General features: G+C 45.0%; 1 protein-coding gene across 1 annotated transcript in view; it reads left to right on the forward strand.

Moving 5' to 3' along the window:
* Window positions 1–2,401, forward strand: part of P3H2 (prolyl 3-hydroxylase 2) — a 183,359-nt gene extending 180,958 nt beyond the window's left edge. Inside the window, exon 15 of the mRNA XM_066347194.1 lies at window positions 963–2,401. Coding sequence (XP_066203291.1) covers window positions 963–1,052 — 90 coding nt within the window. The 3' untranslated portion in view covers window positions 1,053–2,401. The remainder of the gene's footprint in view (window positions 1–962) is intronic.
* Window positions 2,402–15,381: the final 12,980 nt, after the last annotated feature.

A 15,381-nucleotide genomic window follows, 5' to 3' on the forward strand; every position in this document is an offset into this window, starting at 1 on the left:
GAGAAGACTGGACCTGGAACTTCAAGCAATAGGAACCCCTGCCAGGGTTGCAAGCAGTGAGCAGAAAAGTGACATGGTCATAAGTTAAGTGCAGGGGTCATTTAGAAGCATGTGGGACTGGGGTGTGGAACAGATCAATCTGGAAGCTGCTGTAGCAATTGAGTTGAAAGCTGATGAAAGCTTCAACTTGGCTTTCAAGTGGGAGCTATTTTGCCTCATAAGGTGCATTTGACAATGTCCAGAAACATTTTTGGTTCTCACAACTTAGGAGGAGGTGCTACTGGCCAGATATGTTGCTAAACATCCCACAATGCACAGGACAGCTCTCACAGGAAAGAATGATCTGGTACAAAACGCCAGTAGTGCCACGGCTGATGAATCCTGGCCTAAACTAAGGCAACAGTAGTGTGCCCTGAAAATAAAAGGCGAAATATTTATACAATATGAAGAGAAACAAGAGTAGTGTGCCCTAAAAATAAAGGGGCAGACACAGGAAGCAGAGCAGAGAGAATGAGGTGAATTATTAAATCCAAGAAACCATGGGTCAGGCTTTTAGGGAACATGGTGGAGCAGTGGTGGTCTTCATGGAGAGAGAGAATTTATGAAGAGGAGAAGAGTAGGGTCTGTACAGAAAATGGTGAATTCAGTTTGAATACTGAATTGGAGAACTGACTTGGAAATGTCTACAAGATGACCACCACCCAGAGAGGATAGGGAGCCATTGAATATGTAAGACTTCTTGGCAAAAGAGAAATCCTGGAAAGGAATGGCTATGACACAGGGAAGTCCGGAGTGGGCGCCTGTGTAGGGATGCGGTGAGGTTCAGTCCTTACTGGCTTCAACACCTACTCCCTGTACGGATGGATGCCTGGAAGTGTTTGGGAAGCACCTGCCACCGGGACTGCTGATCCTGATGCTTGTAACAAAAAAGCTGAAATTGTTTTGCTTTGTTTTTGACACAGGAGCGAATACAGGCCGATGAAGTGATCGCAATCCTGGATCAAGAACGAGGGAAGCATGAACTGAATATCAACCCAAAAGATGAGCTATAAACATGAGAGCGTTCTATCAGATATTTATTTAAATTGTTAATCTTATGAGAACCTTTTTATTTTTGTACAGAGCCGTGGTATAAATTAACAGGTTAATATGAGTCACCAGATCTCCCTTCTGTTCCTGAGGATGTTTGCTCTGCCCCACTCACTGTCTGCCTGTCTTGGTTTTTCATCAGTTCATCTCTTGAAGCTCAGTCACCCCTTCCCTAGCGTGCGCGCACACCAGCACCTCCACCACCACCACCACCACCACCACCACACATACTTTATTGGCTGCAGATCCAAAAGCTCAAGAAGAAAAAACAAGTTCATTGTTGGTGAACCCGCCCTCGGGTGTACTGTCGTTGTCGTTCTAAAACCAGGACGTGTGATTGGGCCTCAGAAGGACTTCCTGGCTCTGAGCCTTTCCGCCACCTCTTCTCATACTGCAGATGGCCATGAGTTTAAATCTGAGGTGCCCTGGTGGCTGCGGGGTCTGCCCGGCCTCACCTGTCACTGGCCGGAGGGTCCCCAGGCTCGGAGAAGGAAGCGCTCAGACGAGTGCTACCTGAGACGGACGGGCCCAGCCTTGCCGGGGTCGTGGCAGAGGTTTTGGCTCTGGTATTTTCACCAGAGAACAAACTTACACTGGAAGCTTCGGTTCACCTTCCACAGTGCTCCCGGAAGAATGCCCTGTGACTTGTGTCTTTAAAAAAAGGTTGTTTAGGGGTTTGAAGAATGGCTCTTCACGCCAGTGACTTTAGAAGAAACCTTGGGATCCCATCTTAATCTGAGCACATCTGTCACCTGAGAGTGGAGCCCATGGGTGAGCAGGCGCATTTTGCTCTGAAGAAAAACGGATTTCTGAGTGATTCCAATCTCCATCTGCATAGATCTTGGTGTACCCTCCTCTTTGCTACTGTCCAGCCTGCAGACGTGTTCCTGTGTCTGGTTTGTTTAATAAAGGGAGCCTTATTTTAATATCTGGCATTTGCTTTTCTTCTCCCAAATAGGTGGCTTCTCTTCAGGTAATGGTTCTGTGGTCCCACGGGAGCTTTGGGGACAGCCCAGGGGCGAAGCAGGGTGATAGCTGGTTTTGTAGGCAGACTCTCCAGGGCTGCAAGGCAGGTGGGGACACTGCGTGAGAAGAAACAGGAAGTGGGGAATGAATGGAGCTGTTCCTGCAGACGCCGTCTGGTCCTGGGTGCCTGTTTTAAGACCCCACAAAGACATGATTTGGGCTGTGGTTGCTCCAGCCGAGGGGGTCCTGTCCCTCCAGCCGGTGGGGGGTTGCCGGCCTCTGGGAGAGGCAGTGCTAGAGGTCGTAGCCTTTCATAAAAGCAGTACATCAAAAAATGTTTCGAAAAATCTCATTTACACTCTTTTTTTTTTTTTGTATTTTTCTGAAGCTGGAAACGGGGAGAGACAGTCAGACAGACTCCCGCATGCGCCCGACCGGGATCCACCCGGCACGCCCACCAGGGGCCACGCTCTGCCCACCAGGGGGCGATGCTCTGCCCCTCCGGGGAGTCGCTCTGCCACGACCAGAGCCACTCCAGCGCCTGGGGCAGAGGCCAAGGAGCCATCCCCAGCGCCCGGGCCATCTTTGCTCCAATGGAGCCTTGCTGCGGGAGGGGAAGAGAGACAGAGAGGAAGGAGAGGGGGGAGGGGTGGAGAAGCAGATGGGCGCTTCTCCTATGTGCCCTGGCCAGGAATCGAACCCGGTTCCCCCGCACGCCAGGCCGACGCTCTACCGCTGAGCCAACTGGCCAGGGCCTCATTTACACTCTTGTTGATCAGTGTCACCTTGTTAAATTTAGTTGTCTAAATAAAAATAAAATTGCATGTACTTCCTGCCCTTGATGATCTTGGTTAGCAGTGAGAACACTGAACACGGTGAGTCGTAGTGATTTCCATGCTGTTTTGCACCCAGACGCCCGGCTGTGCTTTCATCATGGGAGAGGAGCATGAGCATTAGATCCTGACCGCAGCCCAATCAGTGCCCTGCTGTTTGACCTGGAGCTCCTCTCCTTCCCTTTCTGGGCTTCTGTTTTCTTTTCTGCAAGTGACATAATTGGTTGTGCTTGTTTCTAAAAGCCCTCCCTCTTGCTCTAAGTACAAAACAAAGTAATAAAAATAAAAATAAAAAATCCTGATTTTGGAAATATGCACAAATACAACCACATTGGTTCCTATTAACATTTTGAAACTTGTAAATGGGTACATTATAGGTATACCAGAATTTTAGAACTAAACCCAATTTCAAGGCTGTGAATCCTGGGTGCTGTGGCTGGTCTGGGAGAGGCAGGGCTTTCTGCACGGATTCTAATGTTCAGCCCCACAGAAAGCAGGTGAAGGCCTCCATAAATGTCCTGCTGGGAGACCCTCACTTCCGCCCTCTGCTGGCTGTGGAGGAGTTATACCTGTTTTGTAGGTTTCCAATATTGTTTTACCCTGCGACATCATGTATCCAGGAGAGCATTTATATTTTTCATCTGCTCCACATCAAACCATAATTTCATTCAAATTGAGTGTGTCATCAGATGACCTTAAAAATCTGACCTCAAATTACAAGCGGTGTGCTGGAAGAGCCCATTCGAATTTTTGGTAGGTTTTAGAACCGAAGGCGTGAAGGAACACCATAGAAGGCACAGTTCAATTCTATCTTTCCCCCTGGGAGGAGATCGAGGCTCAGAGATCAGCACAATGACTGATCTCTTGGTTACAGAATTTGAGTGACATGAAAATACCTGGCCAGGGGGCCTGTAGGCTCAGGAATCCTGGCCCAGGCAGCATCCACAAGAGGAAGGGCTGCCTTTTAGAATTTGGCGAATATGGGGCTTGCTCCCCAATCTGTGGACCTGCAGAGCGGTGCCTTCTTAATCACTCAGCAGTACTGTGTGAGCTTGAGGCAGCCCAGGCGATAAAGCCTGATTTTTATGACTTCAAATCTAGGGCTCTTCATCTATATCTCATCGGGAATTATCCTTTGTGTGACTAGCCAGCCCTAGTGTGAAAAACCTAAAGTTTTACAAAGCTTTTGTTTTTACCTACATGATTGTGTTGAATGCTAACACACAGCTTGTTTACACACCAGTGGGCACCTCGGGGGCATTCTGGGCATGGGTTAGGATGCCCATTTTGCTGATGGGGAAATAGAGAGAAGTCAAGCGAGAGCCCATGATTGGCGAACGCTGGGTGCTCATGTTTGGGGCAGAAGCACAGTTTTTTTGAACGGGAGGGGAGAAATAAAGCATCAGCCTGGTTTACTCTCTTGGCCATGTTTGCAGATATATCCAATATTAAATAATGCATTAATGTGAATAAAATAATGGGTGATTTTATAACACTTAAACTGTTTCTCTCTTTTATTGCCCTGCTGAATAGTGTGTGAAGGCACGTTTTCCCCTCTCCTCTGAGATATAATGAATATGGGTTGCATAATTCAATTAGATCAGCCCCAGTTTCTAGCAAATTCTGCGAGCCAGGCACGGCTCTCGTGAAACTCCCAAAAGGGAAGAAGTTTCTAGTCAAGAGTCATTTTCCTCTTTCTCTGAGCAGAAAGAATCTTGAACTTAAATTTCCTCTTGAGGAAACGCTGACATAGGACAGTGATATTCTTGGATATGTAACATGCTTTCTCTGAGCCCTGAATGTGAATTGTTTGGCAAGGAAATTTGAGTTTAATGCAGTCTGTGGACATAGCACTTGTTGGCACTTATACACCTGAGGAGAAGCCATGGAATGAGTCAGTACCATTTACTAATACATTCCTATGAATTTTAATTGAAGTACAAATGATGAATTATTTCACATAAGAGCCACTGCAAACAACTCCCTCACTGACGTCAAGAGTGGAGGTAATGGGGCCCACCTCACCAGTTCCTTATGCCAAAGGATTAAAAAGCTGAGGTGACTGACAGTGGTCTGGCTGAGAAGTGAGGAAAAAAAAGAAATTGAACTGTTGCCACATCCAGAACTCTCTGGGGAAACAGAAGCCATTTGGCAAAATATCCTAAACCATAAGTTAGACTGGGCTCATGCTAATGATCCCTCTCTAACTCCTGCCAAGAAGCCTGTGACGTGAAGTGACCTTCCCACATAGTCCCACAGCCCACCCACAAATCCTCTATTCCCAGGTAATTTGCTGTTTCCAACATGAGGCGTAAGGACTCATTTTGTTTTGGACCTGGTTGATTTCTTCAGACACATTGAGACAAGTAATGTCAAGCACTTCAGAGCTCACTGCCGTCAGAGCTCCCCCCATTCCTCCTCCCCTGGTAGATCACAGTGTTTTCTGTGCCTGCTCCTGACCTCTGAGGCCAGATGACGTCAAGTCTGGAACAATCGGATCCATTCTGGCTTGCTGTACAATGGATGATGACATCAGCCGTGTGAGAAGTTGGCTTAGAGAGTCACCTCTTCCTTCAGAGCTCTTGTTCAGGGCCCACATGAAAAATAACCAAACTAAACATTCCTGTCCTCTCTTTTCTTGGCACACATTATTAAGGAGGAAATGAGAGTGCTCTGTTCAATTAATATAAAACATACCTTTTCTGGCCACTTTAAGTGATACACCGGTATGAGAGGCAGGAAAAAAGGTGAACGAGGCAATCCTAGCCCTCTTTTTCCTTGATAGGTCACCACCGAAAGGAACAATCATACAGCAGAGTTGGACAACCTTTCTGGTCCTTGGCCTAAGTCTTCTGCTCTGGAAGGGCCAATCAACTGCCTTCTTTATCTGAGTCTCCACTTCAGAAGTGAATCGAATATCAGTGATCTATCTGGGAACTCCTGCCCTCGACCCCTTCTGTCAGATTTAGGTGCCTTCCCTCCTGATGACAGTGTAATGGCATGGTTCCTGGAAATTCTGTCTGGACTCTACTTAACCCCTCCTTGCTCTTCCCAAGGTAATGTTTTTACCTCTGAATCACTATCTGATGGTGGGTGGGGATAGAAATGAGAACCAAGCACAAAGCATGACCTGCTATGTCTCATCTTTTTCCACTGGTAAATCACACATCCCATTGTTTCAAAAGGCTGTAATCATGGTAGGCATTTATAAAGCTCTTTTATGGTCTTGAGACACTTGGCAATCATACGTAACTGCACGATTATCTTGAGAGACACATCAGTGCAATGTTCATTTTGTGAATAGAAAAAATGAACAATCACAGAGAAAGTGGTATAGTAAGACTCTGGTCATTCATGAATTAAGTCTTCAGACAATTTTTGAGTGGCTACTCAGTAGTGGTTTTGGGGAGGTATTCAAAAGTGAGTAAGACTTGAACCCTTTCTTTGTGGAATTAAAAGTAAACCGGAAGAAATAGATGTAAACAAATGAAAAACATAAAATGAGGTAAGTGCTGAGACAGAAAGGTTCTGACAGAGGCAGCTACGAAAAGGCCATGTTAGTGCAGAGAAGGGAGTGCCTGGAGCTAGAGAACGCTTTACCAAGATGGTTACAGTTAAGCTGGGTGTCGAGTCCCTGTTCTGCCACCAAAAAACAGAAATGAGCCAAATGACCTCTCATTTTACCACAGTGTCCTCAACTGAAAATGTGTTGACTCTGAACTGGAATCTAAAATATGAAGCTTTCAGAAAAGTTGGGAGAGTTCATATTAAAATCAGTCTTTTGGAGATGAGGTGGATTGGGATATTCACGGAGATCACCCTGGGAAGCACACTTTAAGGAAGGCAGTAAAAATCCAGATAATGAAGTTTTATTCTCTTCCCTTGTGAGGAGGTATATTTCAGTGGGTGGGGTGTAGCTATCAAGGACTGCACTTCTCACTGAGAAGCAGACGAGCAGCAGCTGTCAGAGAAAGCGGAAGTAAACCCCAGCATCCAGCCTGAAGCCAGTGAGCCCTCCCTGTGGCATTTCCTTCTGCCCCTGCATCCAAGAAACTTCACATGCCCTGCAACCAGTCTGCTTACTCCAACCCTTACACATTTATCTCAGAAATGAAGATAATTACGATAGCTCTACAACCTGAGGATATTCAGGTGTGTTGTCTGAAGAACCTAAAGCATTTAGTATAATCAGTCAAGTTTTTAGTAAAACCAGAAAGCTATGTAATGCTTTAGTAAGGACATATTTTCCTAATATCCAACAAAATAAGGTGTCAGAAGCTTTGGGAATGCTTAGAAGCAAATCATCTCCAACAGGAGTTAATGGGTCCATTTGCCTCACAACCAGAGAGCTATTAGGACACCAAGCAATACGTGTCCAACACACTTACTGTGTTTGTTCTCTGTACCTGTTTTTGGTTTGTTAAACCTTGCAAATGCCTTTGAAGGTCTTTGGCAATTTTACTGCTTAGATCCCAAATAAATAAGAGTCCCTGAGGCTTAGAAGCCAACTTCAAGGCTTCTGGTCACCAGAGTAATATTCTGGGCTTTCATAATATTCCAGTGTTTAGCAATGTTGACTGACCAGACCCCAGTATTTCTATTGTACTCAAAGTTCAGAGTTTTAGGACATGTTTTTCTCACAGGATAATATGAATTAGAATCATACTTCCTTGAAGTTAATATTGATAATTAAATATAAACAATTTAGTTGTTTTCTCCCCCCTGTATCCAAGATAAAAGAATAACAACGTTTTTTAGCAGAATTGCATTCTGAGTGGTTTTCATTTTCAATTCATTCTACCTTTAGCTACTCAGCACCAAGTGAAAAACATGCATGAAGGCATTGACTAGAAACAACCAAGATTCCTTAGAAGATCCACTTTCCTTCATTGGTTATTATGGTGGTTACTAGGCATTTCACAGCACCACAGTAGATTGGATCATTATCCACATATTGGGAATGAGAAACCCAGGGCAGACGAACAATTTGACTTAAAGTCACAGTAGATGTGTTTCGTGAGTAAAAAAAAAAAAAAAAAAAATAGGTGGTTGTCCTCTTCAAGGACAATTTGCAGTTCTGACCAATTTTTAATGAATAGCTAGGAGGCAGGAGGAATTATAAACTTACATGACCCCAAGCCTCAGCACTCCTCCACACCACAGTGGGAATTCAGAGGGAGGCTACTGTCTTCAACAAGACAGTTGCTGCCAGTGCATGGAGCGTGCCAGGTATGAATACAGCTCTGTTCAGACACGCTGGTTTCCTCGCAGGGAGTGCTTTGAGCCTTCTCTTGAACTTCCAGGCCGCAGGGCTGAGCACGGGGTAGTTTTTCTTCCAGACATTTGACTTCTGAGTAATGTTTTTTGTCGCTAAGGGTAATAAAAGCACATCAAATGTTGCTCCTTGTACCATGAGCTCACTTTGCAGCACCAGTGAGCCACTTTAAAGGCTTAGCACCACTCAGAGATGCTTTTCCTGGGGACCCTGCCCTGTCAAGGTGGGCCCATCAACCTGGGACACATTGACCACCAATGCACTTACCAACTAAAGCGTAGTTGTCATTATGTCCAATGTGACCAGTGGGCATACTGAAAACATCATACTGCCCTGCCTTCAGAATCAGCATAGACTATTCACCATGCTGTGGACTCTTGTAAAGAAAAAAAAATGTATCATTGACATGCAGAATGATATACAAATTTAATAGGAAGACACACTGCTCACAAACACTAGGGGATATTTTATCGCTTCATATTCATTTTGAAATATCCCCTAATTTTTGTGAGCAGTATATTTAAATGTCCTACAAAGCTAAGCATAGAGTGTTTTTGGTTATTGTTTCTCTGAAGTCAACATTAAACTATATTCGGAGCTGGTTAGATGGGGGAGATCGAGCCTGGGGTGGGCCCTCAAGAATGAATCATTATCCCAATAAGGCTTTGTATTTGGAGGTCAGCCAATGACGGCCATACCAGACTCTGAGGCAGAAGGGGCCTTAGAGAGCATTTGGTTCACCACCTCTTATTTAGAGTCAGGGAAACTGAGGCCAAGAAAGGAAATTTATTTACTCAACTTTACTACAAGTTACTGGTGGAATCTGGACTTAGACCCAGGTAGCCTGACACAAGAGGAGTCAGGGTAGAGTGGCAGGGAAGCGGGCAGGCTTTCGCCACCCAGTCTTAAGTTCCCTTACTGCTCCTTATTAGCTCAGTCATAATGGACACAGTTCTAACTGTCCTGCTTTCCATGTCTTCATCTGTAGAGGGCTAGTAATGTCTAGCTGATGAGTCGTCATGAGATTCAACTTAGACAACAGAAGAAAAATGCCAAATGCACGGCAGGCAATTGGCATTTTTACTATCCATCAGAACACCTAAAAAGAAGAAAAACGAACAGGACTGTGATTTCTCCAGAAATTCTTTTCCAGCTTTCATGACTTTTTTTTTTTAATGCATTCTCCCAAAAAGTATCTTAGAATCTTCAAAGTTAACTTTTATACAATTAGATTTAAAAAAATCATCTCTGGCCATAAATAACACACTTCTTACTGAGGTAGGGGCACAAAAGAAGATAAAATTGTCATAGAAAATCAAGAGGTGTGTTTAATTCCAATCTGGTTGTCAATCACCAATCTAGAAAGAAGATACCAGCTTCCCTGCAGCCACCTTCTCTGGCCCGTCTGACGTCCTAGTGTCCCTGCACCGGGACTTTCAGCAGCTTGCCTAGTCCTCTCTACCCCAGCATTTTGAAAGGGGCAATTTTTTACCTATTTCTTTGACTGATCATTCTCCCACTTACTTTTCTACTGTATAGAAAACACAGTCATTGCTAAGCAGCAGAGGGCACTATCAGCATATATTGCTTTAAGGGGTACAAAAGAGGTGCCTCTATGCATTCATTCATTCATTCATTCATTCATTTTGACAAGTCCCGGTTTAACATCCATGCTATGGTCAGCATTGAGGGGAATGCTAAACACAGCTAAGGGGGAAGACTGCCTGATATGCATGGTACCTGTGTAAACAAAGGAAGTATGCTTTTGAGGTTTTTGAACAGAGCAGTGTTCAAAGCGGACTTAAATAGCAAGGGAAGAATTGTGAAACAGTTGGTCTGAAACTGTTCTTTAAATTTTAAGTTGGGTATGGAATGGCAAGGATGAACGAGGTAAAAGGAAAAACGGACAGCAGAAACAGAGCCATGCATTGCCATGAACGTCAACACTAGAAATGTGACAGCCACTAGTCTGACAAGTAATATTTCCACTACTTAACAATCAAAGTCATGGCTCATGTGGGCAGACGATTTCATAATGATGATCTCATTTGGCGCTTCCTACAATCCTGTTACTTCAGCTCTCAGGTATATTAACCTAATTTGGCTCATGAGAATATTGAGTTTATTAGAGAGAACGTGACTTATTTAAAGTCACACAAGCAGTCTCTGGCAGTGCTGAGATCCAAAAGCAGTTTCCTTCCAGCTAATGCTGCAGGAAGCCACAGCTCTTGTGGCACAGATTCTCACAGCCAATGGGGTCCGTGACGCAGGGTAAATAGGATAAGTTTCAGCGGATGGACTGGCTTCAGGTTACTGACGGCTTGACTGAAAGCTAGGCTGCGGTACTGGGGCTTGAGCTTGTCAACCTCAGGGAAGCTTCTGAGGCTTGGGGAAGCTACAGGTGGGTGGTTCTTTACTACAGTTACAGAGCAAAGTTGGGATGCGAGGGATTGGAAGAAAAAGGACAGGAATCAGGAGACCAATGAAGGAAATACAACAGGATTACAGGCCGAGGTGGGAGTGATCAGCCTGATACAAAGGGGAGGAGATTTTATTCACTGCAGACAGCACACTACTTATTGCCTGCACCCAGGGAGGTCTGATTTCACCCCCCACCTCCCTTCCCCCACACACAGACCCTCAGCCCACCACGGCCAAGAACAAGGTGAGGACAGCCTGACCAGGCTCATGGTGGTGGGACGGAAGAGTTAAAATCCAAGGAGAGATATTTTGAAGGAAAAATAAATAAGGCCTCAGTGGCTGACAGAACCACCAAGGAAAGGTCATAAAAATCATGAGTCTGAGATTTTTGAGGTCAGCAAAACAATCACATCATTAATACAAATAGCAAAGTGAAAAATGAAACTCACTTCATAGGGAATGTGACCTTATCGGACAGAAGGACTTCCAAGGAACAACTGAACACTCAGTTGGAATGTTTTGATGCAAATTTATTTCCTACTCTGTTTATTGGTTTCTTGCTTTTCCATTTTTATTTGAAACTTGTAAATGATGAGGGCTGTTTATAGCTCTGTTACAAGTCAGGAAACTGAGGGAAGGGATAAAACTGCCAAGTTATTAGTGTTACCACTCCTTGCTTAAAAGCCTTCCATTGACATTAAAACGGATTCCGTGGCTTGTTTATTCTCATGGCTCACAGAGCTGTGCACTTTGAGGCCCTGTCTACCTCCTTGACCTGTTGCCATCTCCTCCCCTTTACTGCCAACCCTCAGCATCATCTTCTTCCGCCTCTCAGATGTTTACAATCTTTTCTTTCTGTCCAGAACACCCTTGTACTACCCACCACCTGTCTGGCATTCCCAGGAAACTCTCATAGTACAATGGCCAACTCTCTCGGTTTTCCTGGGACAGAAGGGTGCTGTAAACCAGGAGTCCCCAGCAGACCTGGACAGTTGGTCACCTTATATCCATCCAGTGGTCACTTTTTTCTTGTGAATTTCTTCCTCTAGGAAGCCTCTCCTGACCCAATAGAGCTCCAGGCTAAGTTCCTTCTCCCTGCCGAGCAGAGCAGAGCAGTCCAGCTCCACCCTTCATTCCCCTTCCATGACCCTTCTCACTCTCCTAATTACTGAGTGTGTATGTCCATCTGCCCTGCTATCCACAGTAGCTGTCATTGTGCCACTTCCAGATCATGTCACTCCTCTGGTTTTCCATCTTGCTGGCTTAGTCTACAGTGGCCCATGGATCTCTGAGCCAATTACCTCTCTGTTCTTACCTCCTCCTGTCAGCTTACTGTTCCTACGACACACCCAGTGTGCTTCTGCCTTGGGGCCTTTCCATTTGCTGTTGTTTATGCCTGAATTCTCCTTCCCTCATGGCTCATCTATCTTGTCCATCAAGTCAAGACCCACTCTTCCCTTCTTAGGGAGGTCTTCCATGACCTTGCTTTATAGTTGAGCTCCTCCACCTGACATTCCCACTCTCCATTTCTTCTTTATTTTTTTCACAGCATTTACCACCGTCTAACTTCCTTTGCACATTTCATCTAATTTATTTTGTCTGTTGTCTGTCTACATCCACTCAGGCTATAGTTTCTAGGGCAGTCATTATATTCGTTGCTTTATTTCCAGAGTTTAGAATAGTACATGACATGGAAGAGAAGTTCAGAAATACTGATTGGATGCATGTGCAAATGACTACATGAAGGAGTGAACAAACACAGTGGAAGGGGCTGTTGACTGACTCACAAGTTTTAGCCCACCCACTGGGAATTTGAATGATTTTGATAAAACTACTTTCTCTTTCTAGTTCTTCTTTTCTCCAACTATAAAATGAAGGTGTTGAACTCAGTTCTTTTTAAGGATGCACTAGCAGTGGTATTTTCAAAGTCTACCAGGCAATGATAGGTAAAAACTAGAATACAAATTTGTCATCAAACAGGGCTCAGAAACAAGAAAACATTAACTAGGGAAAGAGAATGGCGGAGGAAGGAGACTTGTCTTGGAGTGGTGAACATACAATACAGTGTGCAGATGATGTGTTGCAGAATTGTGCACCTGAAACATGTATAATTTTGTTAAGCAGTGCCACTTCAATAAATTCAATAAAAGGGGGAAAAAGAGAGAGAGAAACATTGCACAAGTTCTAATGAAGGAAAAAAAATGTTTGAGACATGACAATTTCACTTATGAGGAAATGCAAAGAAGGCAGATGACTGAGCCAAGCTGACATAGACAATTCATTAAGGGCTGGGATTGAACTCAACCCAAGGATTCATTGCCCCAACAACCTGGAAAATGACACGGAGGGCGGGCCAACCCCCATCTGATTACAAAGCCCTATCTGATACAATTTGTGATTAGAACACTGCTTGGAAATGTTTCCTTGCACCCGCCTAATGGCCTCCAGAGTGGGTGGACTCTCTAATTAGTCATGTGAGAACAGAGGTTTAATAGAACAGAGATGCTAGGCTCTTCCAGGCTGTTTCACTTGGAAAGGTATCATTGCTTCAGAAAAGAAAAGTAATTCACGATGCACACCACTTTCTGTCCATTGCATGCTGTCTTGGGTGGAGAAACGTGGCCACCACCTTGGGGAGGGTACCTGGAGGGATGGTGTAGGGGGCTGAATAAGTGAACTTAAAGAAGACTTTTCAAGTGCTACGGCTGCCACACCTCGAGTGCCAGGCACCAGACCGGTTATTCAGCCTCTCCCGTGCAGCTACTGTGTAGGTACGAACTTGAGCCCAGTCAGGTCAGTGAGTTACTTGCAGTAACCAAATCTGTGGTGTTGCGGTAATTATCAGGGTGATCTCTGTCGCTGTTGTGGTTGAATAGGATTTGCTATCTTCACCTTGTTTGGTAACACAGCAATAGTAAATGTTGCAAGTGTAATTGTTGCTGTTGAAATGTCCTCTTGGTGGTTCTAGGTGTGTGTGTGTGTGTGTGTGTGTGTGTGTGTGTGTGTGTGTGTGTGTATGTTTTGTCCCCCTCGGTCTTTTCAGAAAGGCTCTGGGAAATTATATCCCACTACAGGGAAGTAGCCATGGACTGGATTTAGAGCCAGCTAGTAGCCATCACACCCCTACTTCATGGCAGACATTGCACTGAATGCTTTGTTGTGCTCTAACACCTTGGGAGCCGGTACCATGGGGTTCGTTTTTCAAGTAAAGACACTGAGGCTCAAAGAGTTTAAGTAATCTAGTCAAGGGCCTCATGAGAGCAACTTGCCAAGCCAGGATTTAAGGATTTTAGGACTCATTTCCCAAACACAGAAACATTTTTTGAATAAAATCTTAGGAAGAACACCATTGTAGAGAACAGGGACCACCAAGGATGCTTGGGTAGAAGGGAGTCAGGACTGTGGAGCCCTGTCCACTTGGTCCTCCTCATCTGTCTCTGTGGGCTCCCTAGAACTCTGTGGGGCACATTCCACAAAGCCTCCTTGGGTGAACTCTAAGTTGCTTCCAGCTCTAAAGTGCAATGGATCTATGGTTCTGAGAAGTTCCTACTCAGATGTAGACTACCATCAACTCCTTCCTCTGGATGAGTACTGGAACTAGTTCAACCCTAGATACAGGAATCTGAATATTTTCATAGTTTACAGAATCATAGAATGTTAAAGGTGAAAGAGACCTGAGAAGTCAACAAGTCCCAGAACTCCACGTACTTAATACAATGATAATCATTTTAATTGTTGACTAATCAAAGCCTAGAAAAAAAGAAATGATTTGCTCAGGAAAGGCAGTTCATCAGTTGTCCTTCTCCCAGAGAGGTGACACTTACAAGATATACCAACTGGTTTATTTAACCAGTCAGAACAAACAGAGCACTAAAGTAGGGCCCACAGGAGGCTCCTCAGGGCAAGCATTACCCTATCAGTGGCTGGACTGTGAGAATATCCCAGGGTTCTTAGAGGAGGGGTTTGGGCTGCTGGAGCAAGGTTGGGGTGGTCCAGGGGCCGAGCTGGGGGAAGCGGCTTTGTATAAATACCCTGGGATTATTTAATAACCAGTGTAGCCATGCAGGTGCACAATAGTAGATCATCAGTCCTAGCCTTTTCCATTCAACAGAATGAAAAGTTGCAAGGTTTCCTTATAATTGCTAAAACTCTTTTAAGGTTTCTGGGACTTTGTCCCACTGTTGATTTTGCGTTCTTTACAGGAGGGGATAAAAGAGGCAAGGAGGAACAAAATTTCTGCCAGGCAAGTGTCACATCAAAGAATTCCACCCATATTCACGCAGGTGCAGACAGCTGAGGGGCATTGCCAGGAAGATAGTGCTGTCTCCGGTAATTGGGTTGACATCATCAGCAGCCTTGGAGCATTTGAATCCCTTCCATGACTCCTGTCACCTCCTGTCTGGTGGTGAAAACCTGATGTTGGAAGCTGGGTGATTATGCAAAAGCAAATGCAAGGAAACTAAGTGTCTCTCCTAAGGGAGAGACTTTTTCCTAAGTTCTGATCCAGATACCGAAGGAGAAGAAAAGGACCAAAGCCCAGTTGCCTTTGCGTGGATACAAAGTGGGAGCCAAGGACGGGCATAGAATTATACGCTCATGGGATCAGAAGACTTCCTCATGGTCCACTCGGTCCAGTCTGCTGTCAAAGGCTGGAATTGCCTGACCAGGCGGTGGCGCAGTGGATAGACCACTGGACTGGGATGCAGAGGACCCAGGTTCGAGACCCCAGGGTCGCCAGATTGAGCGCGGGCTCATCTGGTTTGAGCAAAAAGCCCACCAGCTTGAACCCAAGGTTGC

The sequence above is a fragment of the Saccopteryx leptura genome, chromosome 8 (genome assembly GCF_036850995.1).
Source record: "Saccopteryx leptura isolate mSacLep1 chromosome 8, mSacLep1_pri_phased_curated, whole genome shotgun sequence".
In the NCBI taxonomy this organism is placed as follows: Eukaryota; Metazoa; Chordata; class Mammalia; order Chiroptera; family Emballonuridae; genus Saccopteryx; species Saccopteryx leptura.